This window comes from Festucalex cinctus, chromosome 14 (genome assembly GCF_051991245.1).
Source record: "Festucalex cinctus isolate MCC-2025b chromosome 14, RoL_Fcin_1.0, whole genome shotgun sequence".
NCBI classification, from domain to species: Eukaryota; Metazoa; Chordata; class Actinopteri; order Syngnathiformes; family Syngnathidae; genus Festucalex; species Festucalex cinctus.
This window is the reverse complement of record NC_135424.1, coordinates 1428074-1451074: the sequence shown is the minus strand read 5'-3', so window position 1 is coordinate 1451074 and position 23001 is coordinate 1428074. Positions and strand designations below refer to the sequence as shown.

Sequence of the window (23001 nt, the reverse complement as noted above, 5' to 3'; positions counted from 1 at the left end):
ATTCTCGCGGTATTTGTGAGTTGACAAACTCCGGAGAATACATCTTGTGCCGCTCACATGGACAAAAAAAATTGAATATTCCAAAATTGCTATACACATGACAAGTCATAGAAAATAATTTATTTTTCTTCAGTACAAAAACAAGTCACATTTCACCATCAAATACCAAAGTTATCTAGTCAGGAAACTTTAAAATGCATTTAAAAATTAAATTTAAAAAAAAAAAGCTGCCGCGGACGGCTTATTTTGTTTTTGCAGAGTACAAGTCGTTTCTTGAATTGTGCTCTATTTTGGTACATCTTAAAAATGGCACAACTCTGCGCAAAGGCACGTTCGACCTGACATTGGCTGACATTCTGCCACCAAATTGTCCCACTGCCAGACACATCTCCAAGATACTTCTCTGCCGCAAACCTGCGCAGCGAGCCTTTACAAAAAATAAAAAAAATCAGGATCCACCAGCATTTACGCCGTTCGTGATACAAGAGTCCATTAGTGTCGCCTTCATTTGAGACTTTTAAGTGCTTTCTGGTCATCAACACTCTTCAATCAGCAGCTCCCCTGAACAGTACAACTTCCTCTTCATGGCCCTGAAGCCAGAACTCAGTTTTAGAGAGTGTCGGCGCCTCGTCGGTGTCTCACACGTCCGCTCGGACCGGCTGCTTTTATTATTAAAGAACCTGCGGACTTTGGGCCACAGTCCGCCCGACTCGGCTCTCAGCACCAGGGTGACGTGGAAGGTGGGCACCAGCGCGGCGTCCACGGCCATCTCGCCCACGCTGCACGGGGACCACGGCTCGCCCGTGTCCACGCACAGCTGGACGAGCGCGCCCCGCAGGCCGCACGGCTCGCTGGCCGCCAGGTGGACCAGCTCCCGGCCCACGCGGTCCAGCAGGGAGTCGGGTACGAGGAGACGGGAGCAGCCCAGGAGGTGCGCGGCTCTGTGGAGGGATTCGGCGATGTTGGCCACCAGCTCGGCGGCCAGCATCTCCTCGGAGGGGTAACAGAACAAGCTGCTCTCGGAATTAGACATGGACATGTCTGCGACGGAACCTAAAAGAAAGGACGGTGAGTCATTTCAAAGATTTTTTTTGTCTTTAAACTACTCAATTTATATTTTATTTTTTTTTTTGCTTTTTAAAATTTCATTTACTTTTGATTTTTTTGTATACACTTCAGATTTTCATTTTATATTCTTTGATTCATACTATCCCCCCCCATTTTATTTTTTCCCCATCCATCAAGTCGCTTTCCGTGTATTTTTTTTTTTCTATCGAAGTTAAAAAGATTTGCATTTTTTGCAGTAATCAGAAAGGCACTCTCTTGTCGGCCTACTGTATTATTATATTTTGTTGCATTACATTTCATAAAAGAATAAATATAAACTGTCAGATATATGTTGAAAGCTGATCCAACTTGATTTTGTGTGAATTGTTCCATTCATACAATGCTATTATCCCCCCCCCCCCCCCCTTTTCTTTTACATTTAATTTTATGCTAAAATGCTAAAGTTTAAAACGGCCGGAATCATAATGGTGCACTTGTGACTTTTGTGACGTTGCATTGCATTTAGTAGAATATAAATTTATGATCTAAAATAGTTCTACATGAACCCATTTAGTTGATGCAACTTTTTTTTGTGTGTATGTATTCAATGAATAAAATACTACTTTTAAAAAAAATAATTTCATTTTATTAGAAATGCTACGGTAAAATGCTTTGTGTGTATGTGCAAAAATCACAAAGGGCAAGGTATCCTTGATGCTTTTTTGTCATGTTGCATTGCACTTAACATCAAATATTCTGTCAAATCCCGTAAGAAAAAAAAAAAAAAAAAAAAAAAAAAAAAAAAAAAAAGTGTCCCGAGACGGAAAAAGGTTTGCTGTAGCACTCACCGGTGTCACTGTTGTTGCACTGCCTGTGATTGAGCCCCTTGACCTCGGCGAGCCTCTGCAGCAGTCTGCCCCAGGACAATCGCTTCGAGCCGCCTCCGTCCTCGGCCGGGGACGGTGGGAAACTCCCGTCCAGGGAATGAGCGCAAGACATTGTCAAGCAAACAAAACAACAACAACAAAAAAGAGAGAGGAAAATTAAGGATTAAGTGCTAAAAAAAAAAGTGTCCCTCGGACCGCGACCCACTGTCAGTCAGATTCAGCTGGAAACACAAACGAGAGCAAATGGAACAAAGCGTTAAATAGGCAAACGGGAAAGCTCCGCCCATTGGATTTCTTCACCAATCAGGAGACACCTCACGTCCTCGGCGTCCTACCCTGCCTGGTAACATTTTAAAGAATGACACCACACAAAACGCCCCCAACCCCAACAAAACTTTCCATTCAACTTTTACAAAAAGCTCACTCACAAAACGACAAAGTAGTTCAAAAAAGAAAAAAACTAAATAATAATAATAATAATAATAATAATAACTATTTTTGTTCTCTTTTACTTTGAGAAAGTTGCTCAATAACACACTTGTCAGCAGCAGGCGTCGTCATCACACGACCGTCACGTTTTGCACGTAGGCTGCGAATTTGCAACGAAATGGTCGCAAGCAGCAGTGACGTGCTGAGGAATCACAAACCGAATGTCTTCAAGAAGACCATATCGTTGAACGTAAGGGGGATGATCCAAACCAAGCCGTTTCTTCTTGTATTCCATACACTTACTATGAGAAAAGTTACTAAAAGTTCACTTTAACCTTTATTTTTTTAAATTGCAAGTTGCGTCATTCTGCATGCAAAGTGCAGAGGGGGGAAATTCCAATGGTGCACAAATGCTTTTAGTCATCACCATCATGACTTCTCATTTGGTGTTATGCTATATAGTATTGGTACTTTTTGCATGCATCATCAAATCAGTTGAATAAATCCACATGACACCAATAGCTTACTTATGTTTATGTTAGTTTTATATTCTACAATGTACTATAAATATGCGCATTCTAACTGCATTGTTTTTTATCAACTTGCAATATCATGCGAAATTAAATCATGAAGTGAATGCAGTGATTTTTAAGTGAGATTCTCGGATTCTAGCTGTACAGTTGTACGCCTACTCTCTCTCTAGTGGTATGCAAAAGAATCACAGAATTAAATACAAATAATTTACAACATTAAAGTATTTCTTTCAACTGCAGTACCGCATCAGTCCTGTAAGGGTCAGCAGTTAGCCTGGGGGAGTCGAGCCACCGCCGAAAATAAGGCGTAGAAGAAGAAGCTCCACCTGAGTGGAGGGAAGTTTTGACAGCTCGTCGAGTGTAAACGTCGAAATTTCTTCGGTAACTTTCAGACTTTATGCCACCCCGAGACTATTTTACTTGTCGGAAATATGTGTTTACAGTTGGTAAAATTTCAACAGTGTTTAATGTATTGCGTTTTCTATACCGAAATGTACTGGTTACCATATAATTGAAAAACACTGACGTTGTGTGAAATTTGTAGTACTAATACTGTATAGGTGTAATGCTACAAGGGCTTCACTTGTACTATATGAGATATTTATTTGAGTCGAGTGGAGTTTGAGCTGAGCGATTCCATTACATTCATTTACCATTAACAAATTATTCCTTGCTTCTCCGCATATGAAACTTTGAAACATTTTCCCCACTATTAACTCGAATCAACTTCCACAGAAATGATAGAAGTATAAGTTTTTCCAGACAAATGTGAAAATAAGCGCATGAATTTGAAAAAAAAAGTATCCTTTTGTCGAAATGTGTGGAGGGTGTACTGTATAACAAATTAGAATATTATTACTTCTAACTGCTTCAGTCTATTCGAAAAATGTGATGTGTACCTGAGCTTCAATGTCTCCTCTTTGTCTCAGGAATGAGTGGACGGGACACAGTAAGAGGTCCATGGAGGGGTGGAAATGCTGGTTGTCGAGGAAATGGTGGAGGATGGAGAGGAGGAACAGGAAATGGGGGATGGAGAGGAGGAGGGAGAGGAGGATGGAGGAGTAGACCTTGGAGAGGGGGTTCAGTTAGCGGACGAGGAGGAGGACCGATTGGAGGCAGGGTTGGAGGTGATAATGGAGCATCGTCAAGTCACAGCTTTGGCACAGATAGAGGTGAGTCCATTAAAATTGGTTTGGAAAAAAACAAGAACTCCTGTTGTTGAGAAATGAATTCACTAATGGATGCAGCGGTGCTACCATTTTTTTGCACACATTTCCTGTCCTGGACCCACTCTTACTACCAATTACTTCTCATCAAAAAAGAAAAAAAAAAAGTGACTAATAAAAGTTTGATTGTAATGCAAAATGCTTTGTCAGTCCTCCATCAGGCCACTCTGGATGTGCTGTGCCCTTACAAAGGATGGTCGCTGTACTTCACTGACGGTATTTAATGACAATTAAGCGAAGCGTTGACACGATTAGCTCGTGAAAATCGGACCCGTCTTTCGGCAGGTTTCATCGAGAGCTCGCCAAGCGTGGAGAAGATCAAAGTGTTTGAGAACTACTTTGCCTCCAAGATTGACCTCTATGACAAGGTGGGTTTGCGCCTCGGGCGCCACGCGGTGGTGAACTGTCGCGGTTGGGTGACTTGCCCCCGTGCGTGACAGGACGAGATCGAGCGCCAGGGCAGCGTGCTGGTGGATTACGCCGACCTGATCGCAAACGAGACCGTGCTTGCGGCGCTTCCTGCCCTGACGGCGGAGCTGAAGGAACAACCGGAAGTGATCCTCAACTGTTTGGGATTGGCTATTCACCAGGTACGCACACACACTGTTGAATGAGAAGATTTGTGTTCAAGCGAACATTTATGACCATAAGAACAACAACAAAAAAAAACATTTTTTTGTGAACAGGTGTTAACTGCCGACTTGGAGAAGCAGGCCGCCGAGCTACCCGGGGACGAGCTTCCTGTGGCTGCGCCAATTATCCACATCCCTCACGTCAGTGCAAGGTATGAGGGTTTTTTTTTTGTTTTTTTTTAAATACAGTCGACATCATAATGTAAAAAGTCTACACACCCTGTTCAAATTCTCAGCTTTTTTTTAAATTAAAAATAAAACCATTGTGACCTATAACCCAATACTAATACTTTACTACAGGTAAGGCTGCTCGATTATGGGGAAAAAATAATAATCATAATTATTTTGGCAATAATTGAAATCATGATTATTCAAATGATTATTTATTTTTTGGTACAAAACAAATATTCGGATATTGAGATAATCAAATTTCTAGTTAAAAACACTGACAAAAAGAGCTTGTTGCAACATGGCCCTGGCTGATTGCTTATACTCTGCTGCCACCTGCTAGCCACAATAACCTGCTTAAGCCACCTCTTCATGTCAGAAGCTACATCAAAGCCTTCTGTATGTTCTTGCATTAAAAACAAAAAAAATTTATAATCATGTTTTTGGGAGGGAAGGACAAAGTGCTTAAAAAAACGTTTTTACACGTTTGAATGAGTTAAATATGCGCCGTAACATTGTGACTTGTATTCCAGGCTGTACAACTACGAGCCGCTGACTCCGCTTCGCACGTTGCGCGCCGGCGTCTTCGGCTGCCTGGTGTGCGTGAGGGGCACGGTGGTGCGGGTGGGCAACATCAGGCCTCAATGCACCAGGCTGGCCTTCCGGTGCCTGACCTGCTCCGGCACGCAATCGCTGCCTCTGCTCCACGGGAAGTACGCCACACCCACCAAGGTACGGACGGACGGACGCATGTGCTTAAAGCCGAGATAAACAGTACGTCGTGTTGGTGGTGGAAGAGTGTCATTCGCGCGTGTGTTGTTGTTGTTGTCTCGCAGTGCATCCAGCCAGACTGCCGCGGCCGTGCGTTCACTGCCAGGCGGAGTTCCCCTCTTACGCACACTGTAGACTGGCAAATCATCAAGTAAGCATTTACACATCATACTCATCAACCATGTACGTGTGTGGAGCAGGGTTATTTTAGTTTTGGAATTTTTCATTTTAGTTACTTTTTATTTCGTTTTGAGTTTTTTTTTTGTTCTTAAATTTAGTTTTAATTAGTTTTCCGGGTGTTTTTTTTTTTTTTTTTAAATTAGTTTTAGTTATTTAATAAATGCTTAATTTTAGTTTAGTTATAATTAGTTTTAGTTTGATATTTTTTTTTTTTTGTGTATGACTTGTGCCCAATATTCAAAAAACAGCATGCGAGCGACATCATCTGAAGGTGCTTTTCTATTGGCTGCTGCTAAGATGACGTCACTTCCGTGTGACACACTTTCAAACGTCCTTATTCCGATTAATATCAAAATAAAGCTACTTAAAATTCACATTTAAAATTATACCCAAAGGCTCATGTATTAAATTCATTACCAATGATGAACACAAAGGGCATTTTTGCTATAATTATAGTTTCATTTAGTTTTCATTTTTATTTTATTTTGTTAACGGAATTTTTAATTTATTTTTAATTTCAGTGTTAGTTTTTTTCATTAGTTTTATTTAACTAAAATAACCTTGGTGTGGAGTGGACTATCAATTTGTGGTTGCCGTTATACTGTTTTAAACAGGACTCAATCACCATGTTTACAACGCTTAGATCAGAAATTAGAGAAAACAGTATTTAGCCACTAAAACCATTTTTTTTCGTCTTCGGGAATGCAGAAGATCACGACAGTGTTTGACATTTTCATCAAGAAATCATAATGTTCCTTATTTGTCCTTTCTTTTTTTTCTGTAAAACTAAATTTTAAACTCCATAAAAATAGCATTGGGACAGCACGGTGAGCTAGTGGTTAGCATGTCTGCCTCCGTTCTCAGAATGAATGTTCAAATCCCAGCTCGGGCCTACCTATGTGTAATTTGCTTGTGTGTGAGTGTGGCTCCTCCCACTTTCCAAATACATGTATTTTGACTTCATTGAAGAGATCAAATTGTCCGTTAGAGTAAATGTGATTAGGAATGTAATAATGAGGTCATACGCCACAGAAAATGGTAAACCTTCATTATCACTCTCTTGACTGTCACACAATCCCGCCACTAGGTGTCACACTTACCTCACTGCGACTTCAACCGTGACTCACCCGCAGCAGACTGGCTGCTCGCATCGTGACTCATTGCACTTCTTCAGATAAACACCAGAATGTTGGCAGAATGCTATAAGATGGCCCCGTTAAGAATATCTTTGCGCGTTTGTCGGCAGGGTGCAGGAGTTGGTGTGCGGCGAGCAGAGGGAGGCCGGACGAATCCCACGCACCGTAGAGTGCCACCTGACCTCCGACCTCTGCGACAGCTGCGTCCCCGGCGACACCGTGACGGTGACGGGGATCGTTCGAGTCACCAATGATGGTGTGCGCGCATACACAAACTGTATACTGCTCACTGCATTGCGTTTTTATTTTTAACAAGCGCGACAGTGAATAACACTTGGCAATATTGTTGAAGCACAGTAATACATGGAACTGAAATGACAATCAAAATATTGATTGGAAAGGCTGAAAATGAAAATGGAGTTCAACGCATTCATCTGTTCATTTTGGATCCAGGAACCTCCAAGTGGAACAAGGACCAGTGCATGTTCCTCCTCTACATCGAGGCCACGTCGGTCAGCAAGACGAAAGGTGCCCTGAAAGTTTCTCACCTTCGTGTACGATGTACGGCGCCATCATCGAGCGGCGCTCATGAACGTCGAACGCAGGTCAGCAGTCCAAGTCTGGAGACGCGGGGACGTCCGGCGGCTCGCCCGAGGATGGCTGTGGCGCTGACGAGTTTAGCCTCAAGGAGCTCTACGCCATCCAGGAGATCCAGTCGCAGCCTGACCTGCTCAGACTCATAGTGCAGTTAAGTGGGACCTCCTTCATGGCTTCCTTCCTTCCTGTTTGAAAGCGCTATATAAATAAAGGTGACTTGACTTGACTTGACTTGACTTTCTTCCTTCCTTCTTTCCCTCCTTCCTTCCTTCCTTCATTCCATCCTACCTTCCTTCCATCCTTCCTTCCTCCATTCCTTCATTCCTTACTTCCTTACTTCCTTCCTTCCACCTATCCACCCTTCCTTCCTTCCTTCCTTGCTTGCAAAGCTTCCTTACTTCTTCCATCCTTTGTTCCTTCCCTCCCTCCCTACCTACCTTCCTTCCTTGCGTGCTTGCTTGCTTCCTTCCTTCCTTCCTTCCTTCCTTCCTTCCCGTCTTCCTTCCTTACTTTTTTCTTTCCCTCCATTCATCCTTCCTTCCTTCATGCCTTCCATCCATCCATCCTTCCTTCCTTCCTTCCTTGCTTCCTTCCTCCTTGCTTCCTTCCTTCCTTCCACCTATCCACCATTCCTTCCTTCCTTGCTTGCAAAGCTTCCTTCCTTCCTTCTTCCATCCTTTGTTCCTTCCCTCCCTACCTACCTTCCTTCCTTGCGTGCTTGCTTCCTTTCTTCCTTCCTTCTTCCATCCTTCATTCCACCCTTCCCACCTTCCTTCCTTTTTTCCTTCCCTCCCTCCCTACCTTCCTTCCTTCTTCCATCCTTTGTTCCTTCCCTCCCTCCCTACCTTCCTTCCTTGCGTGCTTGCTTACTTCCTTCCATCCTTCATTCCTTCCTTCCCGCCTTCCTTCCTTTTTTACTTCCCTCCATCCATCCTTCCTTCCTACGTTCCTTCCTTCTTCCTTTTTTCATTCCAACCTTTCCTTCCTTCCTTTCAACCATCCAACCATCCATCCATCCATCCTTCCTTCCTTCCTTCCTTCCTTGGCCAAAACCTTCACCCTGTCAACAATCCATCAAAACATGTACCTTAACTTGACATCCCTCATCTGCGCAACGTCTTCTCACGGCTTTCAGATGTTTGTAGTAATCATGTTCATTCCTTCCGCCCCTTCCAGTTCTCTGTGTCCCTCCATCTACGGCCACCTGGTGAGCACCACCTTCCATTCGTCATCTTTTCTGGCTTGGCCTGTCACGCAGACGCATTCTCACGCCACATGTTTGTAGCTGGTGAAAGCGGCGCTCGCGTTGGTGTTGTTCGGAGGCCGGCAGAAGCACACGGGCAAGAACAGCGTCCCGGTCAGAGGAGACCCCCACGTCTTGATGGTGGGAGACCCCGGACTGGGCAAGAGCCAGATGTTGCAGGTGGATTCAAAGCCCGGGAGCCTGACTCATTCCTGCTTTTGAAATGGTTAAAAGTGTAACTAGATAATCGTGTTTGCATTTGTAGGCAGTGTGCAATGTGGCTCCTAGAGGGATCTATGTTTGTGGCAACAGCACCAGCACTGCAGGTAAACTGTCACACCAATTTTACATGGCGGACTCACATTAAGTCTGTAAACTTTTATTGATTCGGGCCATTTCGCCTCACCCGCACTGCCTATAAAAAACCAACGTTTTCCACCTTATTTCCCATGTTGCTGCGTTGGGTGAGGAAAAAGCAATTTTCCACATTCTGAGGTTGGTATCAGAGGCTTGTGTGTGAGGGAATTCAGCAATAATGCGGTGTCAAGTTGAAAACAATTTCCTATACCTAAACTTCTTGTTTTATTTGAGAATATTTCACCTATAAAAGTAGTTGAATTATACGTCTACCTTTGTGTTTATTTCTTCAGGGTTAACAGTGAGTTTGTACAGAGATCAAGGAAGCGGCGATTACGCTCTGGAGGCTGGGGCCTTGGTGCTGGCCGACCAAGGTGGGAAAGCAAGTGCAAGCATAACTCATCAGCCGCTTCATTAGGTAGCTATAGGTACAATTTAATGAGATCCAGACCAAGAGCCTCATCTTGTGTATGATGCAGTTGCGGTATGACGCGGTCTTCTTCTTCTTTGTTACAAATGTTGAAAGGAGACATTTTTTTTCCCCACAATTTCAAACAGTTCCCCGGTGTCTCGTGCTGTTCTAGGGGACTAATGGGCTTTCGTTACCATGGCAACCGACGGTGGAGCTAGCTAGTTTTTTGCAACCAGGCAAGCGGCTGCATGTTCGCAAACTAGACAAATTTTGGAGAGAAAGGCACGCAGGGAAAGAGAGCAAACGAGCTTTTTGTGAAAAGAAACGCATTCAAACCCAACGAGGACTTTGATACAAATATTTTTGGTTGTGACACCTCCGACTAGAAAACCACAAAAACAAAACAAGAAAAGGCTTTTGTTGGCAAAATATTATATTTAGAGATAGACAACAAAAAATGCGCCATGAGCAACGCTGACTCACCGCATGGCTCGAGTTGAACTGGCTTTTTTTCGTGCCTTTTTTTACATGGCGTTCATTATTCACTCAATGGACTGCGTCATCTTTTCTCACAATCGTGAAACACTTTCGAATGCCTACTATGACACGTTCTGTTTATGCCACACGTATTTGTTCGTATGTGAGGTGCCTAAACTTGTCGACGTAAAAATCAAGAGATTCACTGCCTAATCTTTTATCTTCAACTCAAAAGCTATGCTGGTTTCAAATCAAAAGACAAGCAACAGCGCCATCTGCTGGGATCTGATACTCATCACAATGCTTTACGAACCCGAATTTCCCTCTCTTTTATTCACCGACCCATTCAAAAATGTACTTGACGAATGTTTATGTCAGTGGCGGTAAAGTGTCGGATTCCAGATGACGAATATAAACGTCTTTGGTTTTGAGTGAATTAAAAAGTCACTTTTTCAATATTGTATTTTAAGTCAGCACCCAGGTTAAGGAAAAAACTAAAATTCATAAAACAAATTCCGTTAACAAAATAAAATAATTATTTTTAAAAAACAAAAGCTAACTGAAACCACATTTTATGTATACAAAACTAACTAAAACTAAGTATAATTATAGCAAAAATGTCCTTCGTTTTAGTCTTTGGAAATTAATTTAACGCATGGGCCTTTGGGGATGATTTTAAATGTGATTTCAAGTATATTTAATTTGATATTAACCGGAATAAGGACGTCTGAAAGTGTGTCACACAGAAGCGACCTTCAAATGAAAAATTCCCAAACTATAATAAACCCTGGTCAGCACACGTCATCTGTTCAGGTTTGTGCTGCATTGATGAGTTTGACAAGCTGGGCAGCCAGCAGCAAGCCCTATTGGAAGCCATGGAGCAGCAATCCGTGAGTCTGGCCAAGGCGGGGATTGTTTCCTCGCTGCCCGCCAGAACGTCCATCGTTGCCGCCGCCAACCCCGTCGGAGGCCATTACAACCGAGGCAAGACCGTCTCGGAGAATTTGAAGTGAGACATTGGTCCGTCGCTCGTCACAGTTTCAACGATCATCACCTTCTCCTCACGCCGTGCGGTGCTTCATTTTCAGGATGGGCTCGCCGCTGCTCTCCCGCTTCGACGTGGTCTTCCTCCTCCTGGACATCCCCGACCAGTCTCACGACCGCCGTCTGTCGGAGCACATCATGGCCAACCGGGCCGGCGGAGGCAAAGCCAGCAGCGCTGTCGTCGCCAGGAGCAGCAAGAGTGACTCGGAAACATCCATTTTGCTGGAGCACGCCGACATGCCGCTGTCTGAACGTTTACAGGTGACGCTCCGGTTCAGTTTCAATTCTGGAGTGCCGATTCACAAAAAAAAAAAAAAAATCTCAAGCCACTCATCTCTAAGGGCGTAACGATATCCAAACGTCACGATACGATATCACGATATAAAAGTCACGATATGAAAATAAAAAAAATAAAAAAATAAAAAAGTCTTCCGGTTTGCAAATGACTGTTAAAAAATCCTGTTAAGAAAAGCAACTTTCTGTTAAAAAAAAAAAAAAAAAAAAAAAAAAAAAAAAAAAAAAAACTTCCAGAGACGCACGTCCTGTTAAAAGATGTACTTCCTGATTTAAAAAAAAAAAAAACTTCCGGTTTGCAAGTGATGCACTTCCTGTTCAAAAAATGTACTTCCTGTTGAAAAAAAGATCTACTTCCGGTTTGCAAGTGACGCTTCCTAAAAATAGGTCAAAAAATAAGAATTGGTAAAAAAAATAAATAATAATAATTATCATGATATTGTGGAGAGGTTGGTGATAGAAATAAAGGTCACAATATTGTACTAAAAAAACACACACACACAATATTGTGCTTTTGTACATTACAGCAATGCATATAAACAACCTACAATCTATAATAAACCTAAAAGGGCCAAAACATGCCTTGTGAAAATTAAACTGCACAAAAAAAAAAAAAATTGCCACCAGAGGGTGCTAGAACTCCACAAATGGAAATCAACCTGACTTTTTTTTTTTTTTTTTTTTTTTTTTTTTTTTTTTAATAAATAAAACGTGCCGCTTTTAATATGACATGACGACGATACATTGTGGGAGTTTTAATCTCGCGGTATCACGATATTAATGGTATCTTTACATCCCTACTCATCTCGTGGCTTCTGATTGGCTGCCAGATCAGGCATTGTCGGATAGAACACTTCATATAAGCACTCTGATACTTTTTTTTTTTTTTGATAAAGATCCCAACAGGTGAAGCCGTCGACCCCATTCCGGCGTGCCTATTGAGGAAGTACATCAGCTACGCGCGCCACTACGTGCAGCCCACGTTGTCGTCGGAAGCGGCGCAGACGCTTCAGGACTTCTACCTGTCGTTGCGGTCCCAGTCGCGGGCCGCCGACACCACGCCCATCACCACCCGCCAGCTGGAGTCCCTCATCAGACTCACCGAGGTCGCCGTCACCATGTCGCTCTGGTTGTGTGCAGTATGATCAATGACATGAAACGTGATCTGGTTGCAGGCGAGAGCAAGACTGGAGCTCAGCGAGACGGCCACCAAGAGCCATGCGGAGGATGTGGTGGAAATTATGAAACACAGGTAGAGCAGGATTTCACAACTTTTTGTGAAAAGTGTGTTTCTATCTTTTTCTGTTTTGCAGCAATTATCATTAGAACATAGCAAAGTTTCATCATTATTTACAAATCTATTTAGAATTCATCCATCCATCCATCCATTTTCTTGACCGCTCATTGTGAGTGCTAATTGAGTTTTTTTTTTTCAACATGGTCCTGATTAATCTCCTTTTGCTTTGCTGCCACCTGCTGGCCGTTTGTGTAATAACTACCATTTCTTCAACCATTCTTTGCAGTTGAGAGGCAGCTTCAAAGCCTTCTGTGTGCTCTCGCATTTAAAAAAAAAAAAAAAAAAAAACTAAAAAAATGTTTCAATACGTCATTGGGGCACTTTAAACATTTAAAATAGAACGTATTAATACGTTTTTGGGAGCAAATGAGTTAAACATCGATTTGGCTGCATATTGAATCGAGACGAAAATTGCGCGCTGTAATATCGCGATATATTGCCGAATCGATTTTTTTTTAACACCCCTATTGATATTAATTAAATGATCTAAAAAAATAGCCTTGTCCACACTTTCCTTTTGCATAGCTGTTTACCTTTCCACTCTAGATTTCCCTTAACCATTACTTTAAGCTACCTCTTCATGTCAGGAGCTGTATCAAAGCCTTCTGTATGCTCTAGCATTTAAAAAAACAAAACAAAAAAAAACAAAAAAACTTATAAATACGTTTTGGGGAATGCAGGACAAAGTATTAAAAAACGTATTAATACGTTTTTTGGGGTTTTAATGAGTTAATAAGGGTATCCCACACCTACGATGTAAAACTAAAGAGATCAACCGTCTTTAATAATGAAAACATTTTCTCATTGCCTCCATTCAACTTTTGTGGATGTCCCATTTAAAACTCAAACAAAAGCTTACAACCCCCTGGTTATGGCGTGTGCTATCTCATTTATTATTTACATTTACCTCGCAAACGTCAAGACATTCCCTTCACACACCTGACGCTCGGCGCCGTTGTTGGCGTTTTGGTTTGTTTGCGCAGCCTGGCCGACACGTACTCGGACGGCTTGGGCAATCTGGACTTCGAGCGCTCGCAGCTGGGCGCGGGCATGAGTCAGCGCGGCGCCGCCAAGAAACTCATCGGCGCCCTGCACGCGCACGCCCAGCGGACCAATCAGAAGCAGTTTGAGCTGCAGACCATTCGGTCCGTGGCGGAGAGGCTGAACATAAAGGTACGCTGTACAGTAAAGTATGCATGTGGGGATTGATTTTACAGTCAAATGCAACTCTAGTTTTACTCAAGAAATAAACACTTCTGTTGCACTATTATTTGCTGTCATCGATATACATTTTTTTTGGGCAGTTGATGGACTTTGAGGGCCTGGTGTGTTCCCTGAATGAACAAGGTTTCCTGTTGAAGAAAGGAGCTAAGCTGTACCAACTTCAGACTGTCTGACAAGCCAAACAGACTTTTATCATCGCTCAGTGAAGGACTGCAAAACTGAAATTCAACATCAACACAACAGACAAGACGAGACCAGGGGTGGGGAAATTATCTCTGTTCTTTCATCTGGCACAAACTGCATTGATCATTAGCGGAAATCCTGTAACATTTCTTGCATTATTGCTACTTTTTTCGTGGAATTGGGTAGTTACGAAGTATTTATTACAAAATAATAGTACATAATTGCTTCATTATTTATTGTAAATATAGTACAAGAAAATATATTTTTGTATTAATGTTATACTTTATTAATATAATTAAATTGACTTAGTCTATTGTTAAAACATATTGTAATTTCTCATACACATTCATTTATTATTGTTAATTTTATCATCTGCAAATCCCGCTACTTTAAAAATTAAATCTGGTCTTGAGCAAAAAAAAATTCGACCCCAGGATGGTGCAGTACCTATAATTTCATTTCAATTGGTCTTTTCTTTTAAGATTCACTTGTGTAATTGTTTTCTAATTATTTTTATTTGACTTGTGCTTTATTTATTACACAGTACTGAAATCTTTTAAAATGTTCCTTTCTCATAACTAAGCAAATTGTTGTTGTTTAATAAATTCCGTTTGGATTAACACAGTAATATTTCGTATCTTTTTTTCATACAAATAATCATTTAGATTTTCACTCTGTATTTGTTCTAGTTTCCATGCGCAATTTTGTTAGTAAGTAATTTTACGACATTGCCTGGCTGCCCACCGACGCATCGCTTTACGGCAACATGGCAGCCCCCGTGCTCCAGTTGGACCTCGGTCGGCACTAAAAAGCTGAAAAACATTTTTACATTCAAATAATTTATATTTTCACTGTGTATTTTTCTATTTTGTATGCGCAATCTTGTTTAGCGGCTATTAGTATTTTCCAATAATTTTACGACATTGCCTGCCCACTGACGCATCGCTTTACGGCAACATGGCAGCCCCCTTGCTCCAGTTGGACCTCGGTCGGCACTAAAAAAAAACAACAAAAAAACTGTAAAACTTCATCATGGCCCCGCGGACGCAAAGCTCGCCGACGGAGGACAAGTGAAGATGATGATTTTATGTTTTCGTGGTACCCCGGCGCCGCTGTGCCGCAAGGCCGCCGAGTGTCTGCTGTCGGCGCGGCGCGGGGCTGCGTGTCGGCTGGAGGCGGTAACGACGACGACGGCGACATCATGGCGGCTCTGGCGTGCAACACCTGTCACCGGCCTCAGAGGGGCGGACGGCCGCGCTCGCCGTCGCCTCGGTCCGGTTCCGTCCACGTCGTGGCGGAGGCCGTGCGGGACTCTGCTGGTGCTACGCGGAGGTCACGGCCGGTTGGTTGTCAACTCTCGGGCTCTTCTGTCCACCGGAGGCCAAGGGCTTAGTGGGAAGAGGAACCAGGAAGCGGAGGGGGACACTCGAGGGGAGGCCGCCCCGGTACCCGGACAGGGGCTGTTCAAGTTTAAAGAACTGGTAAGCGAAAACGTGGCGAATGTGGAATTGTTTAAAACAGGCTTCTCTAACTTTTGAGGTTCAAGGGGGACATTTTTCCTCAGGATCCCTCATAAAACATAACTTACATGTGTAGTACTCCAGGATGCTAATTTTCAAGTCTGAGGATTGTGTCATATTTATTAAGGAATACAAATGGTAATATCATGGCTTATATTCTAGAAAAGATTATTTGTTTTAATTAAAAAAAAAGAAAAAAAAAGGGGAATATGTTCCCCAAAATACACCTATATTACAAGATATTCCATAATTATATCACAACTTTGAATTGGCCCAAATCTCAGGAAGAGTAATTGTTTATGTTTGATTGGCACCTGTCCCCACATCATTTATAGCTTCTTTTTTGTGTGTGTGTACCCACAAGTTATGGCTCGGGGACACCAGTTTGAGAACCGCTTGGCTATCAAATACAGTATGTTTGTCAATAATTGTACAGTACGAGAACCCGTGGACCATCCCCAACCTGCTGTGCGTGTGTCGGATCGTCCTGGCTCCTTTCCTGGGTTACCTGATCATCCAGCAACACTTCCACCTCAGCCTGGCGCTCTTCACCTTGGCTGGAGCCACCGACCTGGTAATGACGTGTACGTTATGGTAATGGTGTATGTTCATTTTTAACATTCGGCGTGCGTTTTGATTCGTCCGCGCGTGTCCTTGTCAGCTGGACGGTTTCATCGCCAGGACGTGGCCCACGCAGAAGTCGGCGTTGGGAAGCGCCCTGGACCCGCTGGCGGACAAAATCCTCATCAGCATTTTATACATTAGCCTGACGTATGCAGACATCATACCAGGTATTGTTTCAGCGTCGGGTGCGCCGTGGGGGAGTGATCCCATTTCAGTTGTGCACCTCATCAAGTGTTCTTGTTCTCTCTCTTGCAGCGCCATTGACGGCTCTGGTGGTTTTCCGGGACATCGGTTTGATCGCCGCCGTCTTCTGGGTCAGATACAAGACGGTGCCGCCGCCGGTGAGACATTTATTTGACTTTTTATTTTTTATTTTGTCATTGCGACATAAGAAGACTTGTTTCCTTGTCGCACGCAGGTGACCCTTAGTAAGTTTTTTAACCCCTGCTACACCACAGCTCAGCTCAAGCCGACGCTCTTCAGCAAGGTGAGACACTCGACGTGTGAATCGAGATCCTGGCGTTGACGTCGCGCGTCCCAAAATGACCGTTAGCGCGGCCGTTTTGGCATGATAGAAAACTCATCTGACACTTTGATTGACAGCTGTTGTGGACCAGCTACCACAACGTGGGTGTCAGAGAAAGTCACGTGATGACATGTTCTCTATTGCCTTGAATTATAATTATTTTTATATTTTGTTTGATAACAAAGACGATAAATAAAGTATAATGTTTCTTGTTGATAGTTCATCATTTTTAATCACGTACCGGGAAATTTGTGCCACAAAGGAGAATTAAGTTGGTCATAAAAACAATAAAATCAAAACGATAAAATAATAAAAATAAATATATGTATGTAAGATGGTAATAAATCAAAAATCTTTGTGCATTTTCAAAAATGGATGGTCATTTTTGGAGCCAGTCTGACTGAAAGGGGATGAATGAAGAAGTCGCATTGTATGGAGGCCAAAATTCAAAATAAATAAATGACTAAAAGTGAAAATAAAAACAGATATAAAAAATATAATTCAGAAATTAAATACAAATGTATTACTTCAGATATTTTTGCTCTTTTTATTACCATTTATATTTTTTTTGGATAGAATTTTTGAATATTTTTTATATATTATATATCCATTTTTATTTTCACTTTTAGTCATTCATTTATTCATTTATTTTGAAATTTGGCAATAAATAAATGACTAAAAGTGAAAATAAAAACAGATATAAAAAAATGTATAATTCAAAAACTAAATAAAAATTTTTTTATGTATACCGTATATATATTTTTTGTGCTCTTTTTTTTTTTTTTTATTGCCCTTTATATTTATTTTTTTTCATATAATTTTCAAATGATATTTTTTATATCCATTTTTATTTTCGCTTTTTGTATTTATTTATTTAGTCATTTATTTTGAATTTTGGCAGCTCTGGTCATTGCACATTATTTTTTACACGTCTTTGATGCATTTGTGTGTCGTGTCGCCACTCGACAGATGAACACGGCCATCCAGCTGGTTCTGGTCGCAGCGTCCCTGGCCGCTCCGGTCTTCCAGTACACAGACAGCATCCTGCTGCAGGGCTTGTGGTAAGACGCCAACAGCGCCCCCCGCTGGTCTCCACCACCCCCGCCTCAACCTCGTATTCGTGTACTGACGCACTTTAAAAGGAATGTTGACCGCGCGTCCGGCGTTCAGACCTAATTCATACGATCCAAGTCACATGTGGAGCGTCATCCTCGACCTCGTCGCTTGGAGCACATTTTCGAGCATATTTTCTTCCCCAAAAAATTTGCACGACAATTTCAACTGTAAGTTCTTTGACTTAACGTTTTGATGCACAGAAAGTGATGAGTCGTCGTTTGTTCATATGTGTTGGTTGACTTGCATGTAACTTGTGTTTGCACGCATTAGTTAAAGCAACCTGCGCATGTCCAAAGTGAAAATAGTCAAATTCTATAAGATAATAAATTCCAACATTTTTTTTAATGATATTTTTGGTGGGAACTGGAACGGATTAAAAGCATTTGCATTCATTCCAATGGGAAAAGTTGATTTGAGTGTTTCAAGTTACAAGGTAAGCACCTCTTATTTGTATCCCACACGTAATTGCAGGTTCATCACTGCCGTGACCACCGTGGCGTCGGGCTACAGCTACTGGCACTACGGCCGCAAAACGGTCCGGGTGCTGAACACCAGGTCGCCGTGACGACGACGACGACGACGACGACGACGACGACGACGACGACGACGACGACGACGACGAAGAAAATCACAATCGCTAGCAAGCCACAGACGAGCGAGAGAATCGGCAGGAGGCACGAGCCGGACACGCGAGCGCCGGATGACGGCCGCGAATCGTGAGAACAAAACAAGTGGCTGTTTAGGCGTCGCCATGGCGATGACTCGCCGCAGATGGCGCCGCCGCCGCAGCACATCCACTGGACCTACTGTATTTAGAAAGAGCTTCTATTTTTACACAGGCACACCGATCACAGTCACATCATGTACGGATGTTTCATTTATCAATAAAATAGAAAACTTGTTCAATACAAATGCGTCGAGTGCCTTTTATACCTCGTGGTAAAAACGAAAGAACTTGCCTTCTACAGTACAGAAGGAAATATAATGTAAATACTGGCCAAGGACAGAACCTTGGGGGCTTGCGTAGTCATTTTAAGGTTGTGTGTATTCTTTATTAACTCAATATAAATACATTCTATTTTAAATGTATTGAGTCCCAAAGACGTATTTATACTTTTTTTTTATTTTTTTTTTTATGCTTGAGCATAGAGAAGACTTTGACGCAGCCTCTCAACTACAGAGAATGGATGACAAAAAATGGTAGTAATTACAAAAACGGCCAGCAGGTGGTAGCAGAGTATAAGAGATCAACCAGGGCCATGTTGCAACAAGCTCTTTTTGATAGTGTTTTCACCAGGAATGCCAATAATGATGACATTTAGCTATATTCTAATGCTAATTGCTGCTAAACAGAAACAGATAAATTATACTTTTTGTCATTATTCCCAAATGTGCTTAAAACCGAGGAAAAGAGCCTTTTGCAAACATGGCCCTGGTTGATCTCTTATACTCTGCTGCCACCTGCTGGCCGTTTTTGTAGTAACTACCATTGCGTCAAGCATTCTCTTCAGTTGAGAGTCTGCATCAAAACCTTCTGTATGCTCTAGCATAGAAAAACATTTAAAAATAAAAATAAAAAAAAAACCGTATAAATACGTCATTGGGAGCATGTCAACATTTAAAATAGAACGTTTTTATATGTTTTTGGGAGCAAATGATTAAAAAAAAATGTCTGTGGAAGATATCAAACATGAGATTTACCTTTTTATGAAATACATATTTTTACTTTCACAGCCATTTAGTATAGATACCCAATTAAGAAAGTATCTTATACAAGTGTAGGCTATAAGAAAAACTACTTAACGTGCAGTCAGTTGACCTCTTTTTTTTTTTTCTTTTTTTTTTCCCATTCCGCAAATCTCCTTCACGTCTCAGCCAAAACCACACGCTTATAAACAAACCAAAAAAAAAGTGTCTGATTATTTGTGCCATGCGACTATTTTTAAATGCATTTTGAATCATTTTTTTTTTCTTCTGACTAATACCTCATTTGTTGGCCCTGCGGCCTTCTCAATATGTAGCTGACACCCCCGGAAGCTCCAAGGTTGACTTTTTTTGTGTTTTTTGTTTTTTTATCTTACGCAGGCGGCCCTTGATTAAAAGTACTTTGCGCTCATCTCGGAGGACTCCTTTTGGAAGCGCTTAAGCTCGACCCACCTGGGAGGCTTCCAAAGGGCTCTTGTTGCTTCTGTCTGACATTTCCTTCATTTCGAGGGCTCCTTGAAAGCATCGCTGCCGGTAACAAGTCCTCCGAACTCCACTTTTCTTTTCTTTTTTTTTTGGGTTATGAAACCCCCCCCCCCCCCCCAAAAAAAAAAAGTGATTCCGATTATTTCCAGTTCCTGCAAGGGTCCTCCACACACATCCATAAGGGTGCTATACACACATACATGCACGAGCACATGCACACTCTTTTGGTCTTTTATGGGCCTGAAATAGCTCTCCGACACCCACTCGGCCTTATATAAGATCCCAGCACGGAGATTTGCTGGTGCAGATGGGGCGTGTGTGTGCGTGTGTGTGTGTGTGTGTGTGTGTTTGTGTGTGTGAGTGCCAGTGTGTGGGCAGTGGGAGTGTCTTGAGTCCAGTGCCTGTTTTCTCCTTGTAACGAGGCAAATTTACAAAACGGGTCTTGTTCAAGTTTTTTTTTTTTTTTTTTTTTGATTTCTAATGATGATGATCAGGGTTATTATTTTACATTTTAGTTAGTGTGTATGTCATTTTGAGTTTTGTTTTTTAAATTGAGTTAGTTTTTTTTTTTTTTAATTAATTTATTTATTTTTAAGTTTTAGTTATTTAACTGGCAGCCATTTTGACTGAAGCAATCCCCTTCATTCACGGCTGTTTTACTGGATTTGGACCGATTTTGCAAGGCCCACATAATATTGTCTAATATTGCTATAAAAACTTGGAACCCACTAAAAAGAAAGATTAGAGTCTCTTCTTTCATCAGGAAAAAAAAAAGTATGTTTCTATCGGTTTCAGTTTTGCAGCAATTAGCATTAGAATATAGACAAGTTTCATCATTATTGACAAATCTGTGGGGAAAACATGGCCGTGGTTGATCTCATATACTCTGCTGCCACCGACTGGCCGTTTTTGTAATAACTACCATTGCGTCAAGCATTCTCTTCAGTTCAGAGGCTGCATCAGACTTCTGTACGCTCCTAGCATAAAAAAAAATAAAAAAAAGTCAAAATACGTCTTTTGGACACCGGTAATATGTAAAATAGAACGTATTTATACGTTTTTGGGAGCAAATAATTTCATAAATGCGTAGTTTTAGTTAGTTTCAGTATTAGTTTTAGATGTATTTATTTTTTACTTTATGCTCTAGCACAGGGGTGTCAAACTCATTAGCTCAGAATTGAATTGTTGGCATAAGTGAGTTTACAACAAAATAGATGATTGATTGAGATTTTTTTTTTTTTTTTTTACACCAAGTACTGCTGTAATGGCAATCATAAAAATAAAGTAGTAGTAGGCCCATGAGTTAATTGTTTAAAAAAAAAAAAAAAAAAGTTCCATTCCTGAAAAGCACATTTCAAATGATTGCAAGGCACAATTTGAACATTCACACTTGCACTAAAATATGGGAGGGGAAAAAATGAATCTGTACTTACAAAATGATCCAATTATAATATATTACAACCAAAGCACCTTGAGATAGATTTTTTTTTTAATTTGATTTGCTGAGTGAATCAGTCATACCAGGAATAGAACAAAAATAATCCAGACGAAAAGGCCTTGAGTGACGCCGCAGTTTATTATGCCTTCGACCTTCTTAACAGAACAAGAACATCAGCAAAAGAAGAAAAAAAAAAAAATCCTTCAAGGCGCCAACACAAATTTCATCATCTTACGCAGTGGATTTTTAGATTAGTCAAAAACAAAAAAAACAGCAACAAACTTGTGTAAACAAGGTTCTAAAAACTGAAATGTGCCCGTATGTAAAAGTTAAATCCAACAGAACTGCACTTATTCACGAGAGCATTTTGACTCATCTTTCGCTATGCATAAAAGCAGAGAAAATTATTATTATTTTTTATGTATTTATTTATTTATTTATGTATTTATTTTTCATTTTCTGCGCAACAGTGACTTCGACACTAATTTATTTTTATTTTTTTTGTTTAGTGATACTCTGTGAATTAGGTTTAATGTGACAAACGGTTTGATCATTCACGTCATCCGTTCCATTATGTTTTATACGTTCTATTTCCAATTGCATTTTCAGTCTATTTGCAATTGCATACACCGGCAGAACATTGAAAAAGGATACAATGCTGCCATCTGCTGGCCATACTTAGCGGGTGTTTTGTGATTTTTACACCCATTCACTAAAGGAGCGCTGCACAAGACGTTGCAATGCCTATTGAGAAAAAAAAAAAAAAAAAAAAACGTACTAAACGTCAATTAACATTTTTGGTAGCATTCATTTGGATTTTAGTATACATCATTAAAAGTTTTTGGCGGTCAAACAGTTTCTACTCATTATTTACAAATTAATGCGCGAGGATTCGAATTTGCGAGAAAGTGTTGGAAATTATAACGTACGTCAATTAATCATTTGGTGTTGGGGGTCCACTACTGCACGTATTATTTATTTACTTGTTTATTTATTTTACGTGCGTGCATGTGAATTTGTGCTCATTAGTTCACCCGAAACATAATTAAAAATCTCATTCCCCTTCACCTTAATCAGATACTTGAGAGTCTCGCCAGAGTCGTGAAAATTCAGAAGGTCGGGAGACCAGAGGAAAGATCAAAGGAAAGAAAGATGTCCAGAACCAACCAGAGACCATTTGCCAACCACATGGTTACAAAACCAGAATGTTTCACCAACCCCAGAAAAAAACTCTCAATTCCAATACATTTGGAGACCAGAGGAAAAACTAAAGAGAGGAAAGAAGGAAGGATGATACTTTTTTAAAAGAAAGATGATTTGAAAAGGAACTGATTCCGATTTGATGTCTCTAGAAGTGCCCCCCCATGATTATCATTTATAAAATTGTAATACATTTGAACAGTATAAATTATGGAAGCGTATTGCATTCACTGGAAAAAAAAAATGCAAA

At 41.2% G+C, this 23001-nt stretch overlaps 3 protein-coding genes across 3 annotated transcripts; 2 read left to right on the top strand and 1 right to left on the bottom strand.

Moving 5' to 3' along the window:
- Positions 1-105: 105 nt before the first annotated feature.
- LOC144001444 (DNA damage-inducible transcript 4 protein-like) lies at positions 106-2477 on the bottom strand. Its single transcript, XM_077495768.1, has 2 exons — positions 1896-2477; positions 106-1053 (listed from the first exon to the last, which is right to left on the bottom strand). Exons 1-2 carry the CDS (start codon positions 2044-2046, stop codon positions 536-538), a joined length of 669 nt encoding a protein of 222 aa, XP_077351894.1. The 5' UTR covers positions 2047-2477; the 3' UTR covers positions 106-535.
- A 661-nt stretch (positions 2478-3138) lies between these two features.
- mcm8 (minichromosome maintenance 8 homologous recombination repair factor) lies at positions 3139-14759 on the top strand. Its single transcript, XM_077495752.1, has 21 exons — positions 3139-3277; positions 3826-4068; positions 4273-4338; positions 4408-4490; positions 4563-4712; positions 4809-4906; positions 5456-5654; positions 5759-5844; positions 7120-7265; positions 7463-7537; positions 7615-7756; positions 8783-8813; positions 8892-9029; positions 9115-9175; positions 9500-9580; positions 10909-11104; positions 11184-11400; positions 12330-12539; positions 12609-12685; positions 13714-13903; positions 14035-14759. The coding sequence occupies exons 2-21, from the start codon at positions 3828-3830 to the stop codon at positions 14125-14127; spliced, it is 2580 nt and encodes an 859-aa protein (XP_077351878.1). The 5' UTR covers positions 3139-3277; positions 3826-3827; the 3' UTR covers positions 14128-14759.
- A 159-nt stretch (positions 14760-14918) lies between these two features.
- On the top strand, positions 14919-18835 carry crls1 (cardiolipin synthase 1). The gene is made up of 7 exons (XM_077495754.1): positions 14919-15618; positions 16094-16231; positions 16319-16448; positions 16537-16622; positions 16700-16768; positions 17777-17868; positions 18395-18835. Exons 1-7 carry the CDS (start codon positions 15214-15216, stop codon positions 18486-18488), a joined length of 1014 nt encoding a protein of 337 aa, XP_077351880.1. The 5' UTR covers positions 14919-15213; the 3' UTR covers positions 18489-18835.
- The last annotated feature ends 4166 nt before the right edge of the window (positions 18836-23001 follow it).

Excerpts from the sequence above, each read along its gene's own strand:
- LOC144001444 (XM_077495768.1), bottom strand. The coding sequence starts at position 2,046 with ATGTCTTGCGCTCATTCCCTGGACGGGAGTTTCCCACCGTCCCCGGCC. Across the intron at positions 1,054-1,895 it reads GTGCAACAACAGTGACACCG|GTTCCGTCGCAGACATGTCC; the intron begins GTGAGTGCTACA and ends CCTTTCTTTTAG.
- mcm8 (XM_077495752.1), top strand. The coding sequence starts at position 3,828 with ATGAGTGGACGGGACACAGTAAGAGGTCCATGGAGGGGTGGAAATGCT. Across the intron at positions 4,069-4,272 it reads CAGCTTTGGCACAGATAGAG|TCCTCCATCAGGCCACTCTG; the intron begins GTGAGTCCATTA and ends ATGCTTTGTCAG. Across the intron at positions 9,030-9,114 it reads GCAAGAGCCAGATGTTGCAG|GCAGTGTGCAATGTGGCTCC; the intron begins GTGGATTCAAAG and ends TTGCATTTGTAG.
- crls1 (XM_077495754.1), top strand. The coding sequence starts at position 15,214 with ATGATGATTTTATGTTTTCGTGGTACCCCGGCGCCGCTGTGCCGCAAG. Across the intron at positions 16,232-16,318 it reads TGGCTGGAGCCACCGACCTG|CTGGACGGTTTCATCGCCAG; the intron begins GTAATGACGTGT and ends TGTCCTTGTCAG. Across the intron at positions 16,623-16,699 it reads ACAAGACGGTGCCGCCGCCG|GTGACCCTTAGTAAGTTTTT; the intron begins GTGAGACATTTA and ends TGTCGCACGCAG.